The sequence below is a fragment of the Alligator sinensis genome, unplaced genomic scaffold (genome assembly GCF_000455745.1).
Source record: "Alligator sinensis unplaced genomic scaffold, ASM45574v1 scaffold388_2, whole genome shotgun sequence".
In the NCBI taxonomy this organism is placed as follows: Eukaryota; Metazoa; Chordata; order Crocodylia; family Alligatoridae; genus Alligator; species Alligator sinensis.
The window spans coordinates 597,307-608,387 of record NW_005842102.1 but is presented as its reverse complement, the minus strand read 5'-3'; the positions used below and the strand labels follow the sequence as shown (position 1 = coordinate 608,387).

Below are 11,081 nucleotides of genomic sequence, written 5' to 3'. Positions count from 1 at the left end.
CCTGCCCTGAGAATCCATTCAATGCTAGCATGCAACATTGTGGAGCAGTGGCACTGCTCTTCTCAGTGTGGATGACCCTAGTTTCACCCTGAAGTGCATGAGGAGGAGTTTGAGCTCCTCTGTTCTTTGCTCCAACAGAAGGAAATGCAGTTACTAGCGGTGCCATAGTGCCCAAGCTGGGGGGAATCCAGCCAGACACTCATGTTAGTCAGTGTTAGTGTAACACGCAAGGGACCCCACTTGCCATTTCATCTGCAACCAGCAGAAATGCACCAAGAGTACTGTATGGATGTAGCAGGACTCAAGCAATCTCCTCATTGGAGCTCCCATGCTACTGCAGATGCATGCCATGCAAAAAGAGTGATCATTAAAACTGACTTTGAAGCCCATGTATTTTTGTTCTACCCAATACAAAGGTCCAAACAGCAAGGCAGGCATCATATGATTTACAGAGAAACTGGACAGAATGATGACCGACTTTGGTATGGCAAATTGTATTCTTAGAAGCCAAGAATCCACAAAGCATTCTTGTTTATCCAATTCAGACAAATGGATTGGAAGCATAAGGGGAAATTGGGCCATTAAAATAAGTGTAAGATGGGAATTCAGTACAATACGTGATGCATTGAACAATCCAGCCTTTCACCGAAGGCAGTAGTTCTCAACCTTTTTTGTACCAGGACCCATTTATAAACATTGATGGCCAGTCCAACCTAGTGCCCCTCATTCCCGACTCACTGGGGAACTGGGGGCAGAGGGGAGCATGTGGGGCAAAAGGAGCTCTGCCAGCCCGCAAGGGAAAAGCCATGGTTTCCCACATTTTTCTCCTTTAAAAGAAGGATCCATTTTAAAAGTTTCTTCGTGACCCTTTCATATTCTTCTTGTGGTCCACTTTTGGGTTACAACCGCTGGTTGAGAAACACTGGCTTAAGGCATGCTGGGGGAAGGCAGGTCAAGGGGAGAGGAGAATCTATGCTGATTTTCAGGAATACTGGAATTCTGTCCTCTGCTCTCCTGTTCTCATAGATGTCCCCCCCCAAAATTAGTTGCTGAATGTTTAGTGGCTTCTCTCTAAATATTGAGAGGGTCTTATAATTGCTGGTAGGCCTAGTCCCACCATTCTCATATCTGCTTCTTGTTCATATAGGTCCTTCTTATTAGAAACAAAGCTCTTTGGGACAGACTGCCCTTTCCTTGTGTGTTTGCACTGTGCGATGCCCTGACCATGAACTCCAAAATGCACCTTTACCCGTATAAATCCCTCCTAGCTTATCCTGCTGGCCGTTACTCCTAGGTCCCATCAGGATACCCAGCTCTGCTGACCAGCCCCACACTCCCATGCATCCAAAGACAAGTGGCACACAGGGAAGACCATTAGCCAAATCAGACCACTAAGTGCATTAAAATATTATACCTTTCTGGATTATAATTAATTAGTCAAGGTTTCTTTCAGCAACTCCAGTAATACAGTATACCTAAAGCTTGTGGCATTTGGTTTAATAAATCACAGGCATCAAGTCAGGACCCTCCTCTTCATTCAATCAGTCTCAAGGAGGCCATCATTTGTATTTAAAAATAACTATACTGTTTTAAAGTGAATTAAGATCAGTCATCGACTCTATTACAGACTGTCTGAATACAAGTTCTGACTGAGGGAGAACCCAAAGGAAAGCAAAGACAACAAGGCAACAGCAACTAAAAGTTACTTTAAGCTGGTGTTTTGGAGAGTAGCGGGCTGTACAAGCAGCAATTTGCCCCTAGTGGTTACATACCTAATAAAATCAGCTTACTTTTCCAGTGACGGAAATTAACCTCATCAAAAAGGGACTGTGCTACAAGAGAACCTGCTTACCAGAATGACAGACTGGTACTGCCCAACTCCACAAACAGCTATTAGGATTTCCAGGTATAATTCCTAGCATTAAGAAATGCTGCTTAATCTGCACTTCCCCTTCCCACCTGCCGCTGGTTACTGTAACTAACCAGTCTTCCAGAGCCAAAGTTAAATTGCAGCCTTGGCTGTAGGTCTGCAAGCAACAAGGGCTGGTTAGCTGCTTCACTGTATCTCCATCTGAAAAGCAGTGGGAGACAGAAGGAAACGCTGCTTCTAGCCTTCCAGTTGCATTAGTGTCTTTGAGGAGCAAGATGGGTGGTTCCATATTTTGCTGCAGAACAGAGCTGCCTCCGGTTCCTATTCATCTCCGAGGCCCCACCCTCAGACTGCAGAGGAACCACATCTCAGAATTAACCCTGTGATATGAGCTGATGAACTGCCAAAATAATCGATACTATTATTATGACCAGAACAGTTCTATGCCAAGGGGACATGTGAAAGCCTCCTCTCCTCTTCTTAATGCAGCGTCCAAGAGAATCGCTAGTTCTTGCTACATGAAGCCTCCACCTTATTTAAGGAAAGAAATTTGGCTCTTAACCTAATGCTAAAATGTCACAGGCTCATACATGCCCCAATGCTGGGGAGTTAGCTAGTGCTTACACCACTCAGATGAGTTTAACAGACATCCTTCCCCTGAAAGATCATTGTTTATCCCAGTTTTCTTCCGATTATTAGGAAGCAGGGTTATGTATTGCTTGTTTGGCTTCAGTGTCCTGCTATTATGTGACAACACTTTTAGGAGCCAGGAGGTTATAAAAACAATTTAATGCTGGTTAGCATTGTAAAAACCTCTTTACAGTTTCTGCTACAATTCAGTGTTAAGTATTTTTGCCTGGAGTTTCCCTCCCAAGAAAGGCCAAGTACTATGAAAGAGGTTTTTTTGGTACCATTGTCATTGGAAAGGCAGCAGGGGCATCATAAAAAATAAAAATAAGAGCTCCTCAGAAGAAATAGGATTCTGTCACATATTCCCACCTAAACTCACAATCCCTCAACAAAGCTGGCTGTTCTTTGCACAACCAGGTTATCGGAACGTTTTGCAACTTCAAGTGGGAATGAACAGGACTAGATAAACTTGAAAAACAAAAATAAAATTGTTTTCAAGGTGTCTAGCAACAAAGCCTCCCAGGAGCTGTGTGGCTGGGAAGAATGGGAACTGTAACACGAGCAGAATTCTAAACTAGTTTTTTCAGTGTGAGGCATCAATGGATCTTCACGTATAAATGGGACAGAGAAAACTCCCTTTATGTTAAAAGAGTCGCAGCACTTTACATAACCAAGGAACCAGAACTGCAGGGCAATCCACAGGGACAAGTTATTGCTAAAAAAGTCACTCTTCAGTACCAGGCACAATCAGGTCACCTCTTGCAATTTTTCTTGCTCCTAAGCAGCATAAGCAAACAGCAGCTCATTAGGAATGAGATGACTTGCCCTGTGGGTTCAGGAAGTTTTCGCTTGGGATTAAAAAGAAAATTGCAGTAACATTCGGCCAGAGCCAGAAATATCGTGTAAAGATACTTTAGCACATCCCCGCTGGTGGTACTGTAACTAGGGTAGGGAACCAGCTGCAGGAGCCAATTATGAGGGGGCGCCAGAATCCTCCCCACCAGGGGTCTTTGCCACGGCAGGGACAGCCCTGCCCCTGCCCAGCCATAGGAGCCAGACAATGCAGTGCCACGCCAACCAGTGCATCTGGGGGGCAAAGGACAAAGTGGACCTTTCTCCTCCTCCCAAAGTTTTCATCGGAGCAGGCACAGCCCTGCACACGATATACGTGTATGGGGAGGTGCAAATGGGGCAACCAGGTTCAGCTTCCAGGGAGCCCAGTTTACAGGGCTACTGCCATCAGAGCTAACATTGCTACAGTAGCTGCAGCACCCTAGGCAGATAAGTTTCTGCTTCTCCTCACCCTCCACCTCAGAGTGGTTGGCATACTATCACCACCCCCAGGCCCAGGTGCTAAACGAGTTCACTACCCCTCTATCCACTGTACATGCACTTGTAGACAAAGTGGTTGAAGCCAAGTTAAAGGCCTGAGTGAGATCACTACACAGAATAGGGTCAATGAACTAACCAAGATAGTTTAGCTTTCTCTAGATTCTTGCCTGTGGTCCTAGACACTAATGTATTTTAAAAGTTGCAGTTACAGAAAAAAGCCATGCTGAATAAGCACCCTATTTTATAATACAGCAAAAGAGCTCTTTCAAAACCAGCAGACTATTAAATCAATATGTAGTTCTAGACAAGGTTGTGGGTGAATAAATGGGGGGCGGGGGGGAGAATCACATACCTGTATCCACCGGGGTTGCAATTTGCAGCACATCTGGCTGACAGCCTCCTTTTAGGAGGCAGGGTAAATAAAGACCTTTAACCATTTTTACACTATACAGTTTGCACAGATACCCATTTCCAGACTACTGCGACCTGCCTACTGAGTAATGACCAAGCATGTACGTTTCTAAGGGACTCTGGGGGGAATTAGCCTTTGAGAAGTAAACAAAAAGGTTAACCAGGTCTCTAAAATACTCTCTCTCCTTCAAAACTCGGCACAACTCCACCTCTGCCTATACTTGAGGGGGAGAGAACAGTCAGTTACTTCTTCCAGTCCTCTTCTGCCCCCCTCCATGTCCAAGCACTCTCTGCTTTGCTATTCCACTCAGCTTTTCCATTTTCTTTATGCTGCCACCTACATTCAAAAGTTTCACTTCCCAGGCCCCTGTCAAAAAGCTGCTTTTCATTAAACCAATGATCTCATCAACTTTTCACACAGGAAGAGTTTGGGGCTTGATTATGAACTACACAAAGTAAGTCTAGTCAAGGTTAGGAGCACTGTAGAGATGTACAGCACTATACAAACACTACCACAGCATTCATCTGTACATAGGCACCAAGGCTAAGACCTCAGTTGGTACTAACACATGCCAAAGGGCTTAAGTACATCGTGCTGTGTTCCTGAATGTGCAATTTCTCCGTTCTCTAATGCAAGTGTCAATCCAGGGACTACAAACATGCTCTGCAAAGAAGCCACAAGAAAGAGACAGAGATTTGTGTGTTAGCTGATAAATAGCCTTTTAAAAAGACATTTCAGTTGTACCAGGGAGGAAAAACTAAACAACAGCCTGAACAGCAGTTTGCCAACTACAAGAGGAAAAAACGCCTCCAAATTGGAATGGTCTGCAGTTTTTCACTTAGGAAAACTGTACAGACAAAAGATCAAAACTGTAGGACTAAAAATGATAACGCTAGTGTATTTTCCAGAGAGTAAGGATTTCTTAGGGTGATCTCTTTTATCCCAACTACATAGGTGATCCAATAAAGTTAAACAAGCTTCCAAATGCAGGCATTCTTTGTCAGGTCACGGATCAAAGGAGCCAGGCACAACATTCGTGCAGAGACCCAATAAAGATTCAGAAGCTTGTCTAACTTTACCCCAACTACATGGTTTATCCAATTAAAAATCAACCCAAGAAATCCTCTTGCATAATTTCTGGACCATCACAGCTACAACATCACTCTTACACTACTGTATTTCCCATCCTACTATCACAGCCCAGTGTTTCTAATACACTTTATAGGAGTCAGCAAGAAGTCCAAAATGCACTTTTACCCACATAAAAACCTTCCTACTCCCTCCTTGCTTACCCTGTTGGCTGTAACTGCTAGGTTCTGCAGATTCTGCAGTATCCCAATGTCTGCTGGGATCGAAGTTAAGTTATTGTGGCTGAGATCTAAGTATCGCAGCTTTCGGCAATAAAAGAGCTGGTTGGGGATCTTCTCTATTTTGTTGCGATTCAGATAAAGGCGCTCCAGGTTGGTGAGGTTGCCAATTTGCACAGGGATGTAGGCAATGTGGTTATACCACAGTTTAAGGCAAGTGAGACGGTGCAGATGCTGGAAGCTGATGATCTCCTCAATAGTCTTAAGGTTATTATCTTTCAGGTCAATCTCCTGGAGATTGTGGAGACTGAAGATGGAATGGGGAATACGTTCCAGGTCACAGCGGATCAGCTCCAGCTCTGTCAGATTGACCATCTTCTTAAGGCTGTTGAGGACAATGAGCTTGGTGCCCTCATTGTTGATGGAAAGTTTCTGGAGGTGCACGCCAACATCTGTCACCACCTGTGGCAACTTGGTGAGGTTGCTCTTCAGCCTCAGCACCTTAAGTCGCTTTAACTCCCTCAGGCCATCTATCACAATGTACCGATTGTTCTCTGCACTCAGGTTCCCCGTCAGGTGGAGCTCTTCCAAGGTCTTGAGGCTATAAATCCACAGAGGAATTTCCTTGATGTCCGTGAACTTAATGTGCAAGGACTTCAAGTTCTCTCTCAAGAAGGCAAGGGCCGGAGCCTCAATTTTGGCAGCTGTGTGGTAGAGCCACAGCTCCTTAAGGCTAGTGAGCTGAGCGATGCTTGGTGGGATAGTAACATCAGGGATGAGCTCCAGCTTCAGGACCTCCAGCTCAATAAGGTCAAAGACAGTATCAGGGATGCCACTCAGCATGAAGAGATGCAGCTCTAACTTGTCCTGGGAATTCTTAGTGATCCTCTGGCGCAGCTTCTCCAAGGTCCACTCGTTGTTGAGATTCAGCTGCCGCAATTTGTTCTCACTCACCTCAGACAGAAAGACAGCAAAGCGCTTAGAGTAAAGTGGGTCATACTGGTCGATTAGGTGCAGCATGAAAGCAAAGTCATTCTTTACATCTGGGATGTCGCTATAGCTGCTTTCCTCTCGGATGGACTCAAAGGAGTATTTCTTGAGGGATCGTCTCAGCATCCACCAGAGCGTGTACATGCAAATCAGACCATAGAAGATCACCAGGCTGATATAGAAAGAGGCTAGGATTTTAAAGAGAGTGGCAAGAGGATGAGCACAGCGATACATGCGGTACCCAGTCAGGCTCTCAATGTCCACCTTGCAGTCAACATTGAACGTGATGTTGTTGACATAATAGACAGTATAGCAGATGATCAGTATGAACTTGATCACTTTGATGATGGTTTGTCTCATGTAGAGGCGATAGACAATGTCTCCCTCTTCCACATGCGTGCGGAACTTTTTCACTTTCTCGAACAGTGCTTTGGCTTGTTCCCCTTCCTTCTTGTCCAAGACGCCCGTATCAGACCGATCCACAATTCCTTGCTCAATTCGAGACTTTGTTCTTTGCAGCATGGGGACGGTGGCTTCCACATCCTCACTGACTGTAGAAGATTTCTTGTCCATGGAACCATTCATCTTCCCAAAGGCTGGCTTGGTATCACTCTCCTCTACCACCGTCTCAGACAGAGCCCTTGTTGTCCAAGGAGAGTCAAAGCACTTCAGCAGAATAGACACAAAATGCTCCAGCTTAGAGCTCGTCCGTGGAAACTTGAACCAGAAGTTGCTACAGGCCAGGAAGATGAGAGTGTGTAGCAGCACCAGATAAGGAAAATACTTGGCAAACCAATGAAGGCGGTTCTCGTAACACACCGCATCCACATAGTTATACTGGTGCCGGTCCAGATCATATTTTATTCCTGTGGGCCCTGTGTCTGCAGGTTGGACAAGACTAGAATTATAGTAAGTGGATTCTGGGGCTGCAGCTGTCCAACCTCTGAAGGAGTCATTGCAGGAGTCTTTGGTAACCCATTTACAGGGCAAGCAGATCATTTTGTCCTGGGTGACCTGAAGCGTCCCTCCAAACACTGCAATCATCAGCATGACTATAGAAATATAGTCTGTGAAGACATCCCACCATGGCTTCAGGATGCGGTATGCTGGCTGAGTGTCAGCAAAATAGCGCAGTTCAGTGACAGGAATCATGGTTCACCTGAAAGGAAACCACAAGCAGGTGTTACTGGCTGGGAACAGTTTGTTATCTTAAAACTGAAAACAGGGAACACAGGAAGGTCAGGCTATATTAAGCAGCTTCTGACTTAGCAAACAGTCAACATCACATCCAGCTTCAAGATAAATGAGTGGCTACATACTGAGCAAAAGCAGTTTACAACAGCTGCTGGGAGGCTTACAAGTAAATCAGTTTGTGTTCTTGGTTCCTGAGATGGGTATCCATAAAGCACCACAGCTGACATCTCTAGTGGTTCAAGTGACCAAGAACTCACACTCCTAAAGCCAGAAGCACAAGAGCTCCAGTTAGCTACCTTGCTATACAAAGGCATGGAAACTGCCTATGTACTTGTTCTGTGGCTAGGGAATTCAGTGTAGTCAGCCTCCCTCCCATCTCTCTGGAAGTGCCAAGTTCATGCACAAATGCAAGCAGTTACCAATATGCTACTATGAAGCCAGATATCATCACTACTATCATTATCATACTAGTGCTGATCTTGCTCACAAGTTTGCAGCAAAGGAACAGCTGTACAATAAACGTTTTCTAGCTAGTGTTTCAATGAAGCTCACTACCACATTAGAAAGACAACTCAGGAAAGAGAGGACAGACAGTAGAAAAGACTGATAACAGGCGCTTCCCCTCCTGTTGACAGGTCTCGGTCTTTATTTTGCATTAATTCCCCACGGAAGATTTGAGTTGTTTGCCCTAGGCTAGATACAGTTACAAGATCCCAGTGTAACTGCTCTTTACTTTCTTTTATCTCCACTATCTTGGCAAGTGTGGGAGAAGGGGAAGGAAGAGGATTAAAATAGAGTTAAATTAAGTTATCTAATCAACCACTCCCACCTGACAAAACATATCTCCACTGGGGATGAAACGCCACAAGGGAAAACAAAGGTTCTGGGAAGCAGAACTGCTTGTACCATAGTAGTTCGATGCTTTAAACTTCCAGATAAGAGTTCTGAGCCTGCAAATATGTGGTCTGGGGAAAAAAAAGAAAGCGCTGGTGTCCAAGTAACAGCGAGTTTGCCAAAACTCCTCAGACTCAGACAGAATACCCCTGAAAGCCTCATACTCAGTCCTCTGTGCAATGGGGGAAGCAGCAATAAAAGTAAGTAACATCTGGAGACCATAGAAACCTAGGAATGAGAAAGCATTAGTCTCTCAGCCACTTTTGAGGCTGAACTCAGCAGTAAAGGGGAAGGCATCCCTTTCATATCTTTCCAACAAAGGCAATTATTAAAAGACTATTTGCTCAAAGCTGATCCTTACAACAGAGAAGTGAAAATTAAAATAAGATGAAGCTTTAAACACACACAGAGCAAGTAGGAAGCTTAGAGGACTTAAATGTTCCATTTAAGGTCTCTGTCAGCCGAGTTTAAGCTCGCATTTTAGAAAGTTTCCAGCACTGAGAGCTGCAAAACAAGCCTTCCAAATGTAATCTCATACAGCACTGGTTTCCCCAGCTCAGCAGATAAAGAGCTCAGAGTGCCTGCTTTCCAGAACAAACAGCAAGATGCCAGCTTTGACTAGCTGCTGCTTGGAAAGACTACAAGCAGCAACAGAGCAGATCCTATAGGACCCCGCCTAAAATGTAATAGAGTGCTTTGTTTCTACTACCACGGGATTTCTATTTGGGCTGCCTCTACCCCTCAGGCAGCTTTCAAGTCAGAGGAGTGTGAGAGAAAAAGATGACATGCTCCATTACAGTAGTTACACTTTGGAGGGGTTTCAGATTTAGACACTACCACAGACAGAGGTGGATATCCAAGCTGACCAGCTGTGCATGGTCCAGAAGACAGCTACATGCTCAGAATCCCAACACACCATTAGCTGGACACAGGGCTTCACGGTAAGCTGCTGCTCTGGATCTCACTGGCATCCTCACTCAACATGTTTTGGATCAGCTTCTGGCTACTTCTTGGCCTAGGGCTCCGACTAGCAGGTTCCTAGTAAGCTATTCAAGCCCCAAGAATTTTATCTCTGGCCCCTACAAGGCAAGTGTTTCATGTGGAAGCCTCTTAAAACAAGGAGGATAGCAGTTTTAAAAATCCAATAAAGAAAGCCAGAGTGGTAGCAAGAGCTATCGGTAGATCATGCAATAGGCGCACGATGCCCAGCCATACTGTGCAGTAATCTGGGGAGGACAGCAAGGGAGATGAAGGAGCAGTACTCACAAGGGGAGCTAGGCAAGCAAAGGACCTTCGGGAGCCAATGTGTTCAGGAGCATGTTCACTGTACATAGCACAGCAGCTGAAAGAACAAGAAAAACTGATCTGGTCAGACAAATTACACCAGGAGTAGGAACTTTCCCTGGCTGCAAGCTGAAACAATCCATCCCGGATCAGAGGCACCATGACCCTATGACTCTGATGCTGGTCTCTGCAGCAGCTTGGGGAAAGAACCCAAAGTTGAAGCCCTACACTGCCAAATGCTCCAAAGGCCCACATCCAAAGGCCAGATCCAGTCCACAAGCTGCAAGTTTCCAAACTCTGAACTCAAAAATTATAACTCTGGCAAGAGAGAAGTTGAACCGTCTGTGTACAGACTTTAGCTCAGTGATGCGCCACGAGGGGCCACGGTACCCTGGGATGTCATGAGATTCAAGGGTGCTGCCAAGGGCTGCTGAATATTTACAACTGCCTGTACACCTTACAATACAAACACCTCCTACACAATTCACAAGGCAACTCAGAGATTTCAAAGAGGAATCTATGGTGTCAAAAACCATACTGACCTGTTCTGGTCTTAGTGCTTCGCAACAACAGTCAAGAAAACAATGAAAGCTAAAAGCTGGTGCTTTCCAAGAGGCACCCTCAATCTAAAACAGGCTGAGAACCACTGCCCTTCCTGCTCGGGTACTGCCCAAAAGTACCTGGCAAAGAGTTTCAAGGTGTACCTCCAGCCTCTGGCATGGATTTGCATGACACCTTATGCAAATCATCTTATCTCATCTCATCTGTGCTTCAGGTTTCCTCATCTGAAAACTAAGCTATTTCTTATTCCAGGATGGTCAAGGCTTAAATGAGTTTTTTTAAACCTCAGGTGTTCAGATGGAAAGCACCATGGGAAGACTAAGTCCAGTACAAAGAGCAATCAATCCAAGCGTCTTTCTTCACTCCCTACATCCCCAAACATAAGTAAAGTGTAGCAATTCAGATGTTAACAAGGAGGTTCCTGAAGGACAACCTGGAAAGAAACACTTTATTTGTCCACAAACCAGACAAGAATGAAGCTCCAAATCAGTGTCTACTCCATCCTTGTATTCACTGCTGAAATCAAACAATCCTAGTATAAAGGTTTTTGGTCCCTACTAGTCTAGGTCACAGACAGTTCCAACCCCCAGCCAAGTCATCCATTTAG

General features: G+C 45.0%; 1 protein-coding gene across 9 annotated transcripts in view; it reads right to left on the bottom strand.

Annotated features, from left to right (window-relative positions):
• LRRC8A (leucine rich repeat containing 8 VRAC subunit A) overlaps positions 1 to 11,081 on the bottom strand; it is a 25,719-nt gene that overhangs the window by 1,970 nt on the left and 12,668 nt on the right. For 6 of the 9 annotated variants that reach the window (XM_025204972.1, XM_006024339.3, XM_025204971.1 and 3 more), the window contains one exon: positions 5,537 to 7,700. In XM_025204972.1, the coding sequence (XP_025060757.1) occupies positions 5,537 to 7,693 (2,157 nt within the window). In that variant the 5' untranslated portion in view covers positions 7,694 to 7,700. Of the gene's footprint in view, positions 1 to 5,536; positions 7,701 to 9,895; positions 9,972 to 11,081 lie in introns of all 9 variants that reach the window. The other 3 variants (XM_025204970.1, XM_025204976.1, XM_025204977.1) reach the window with 1 other exon arrangement.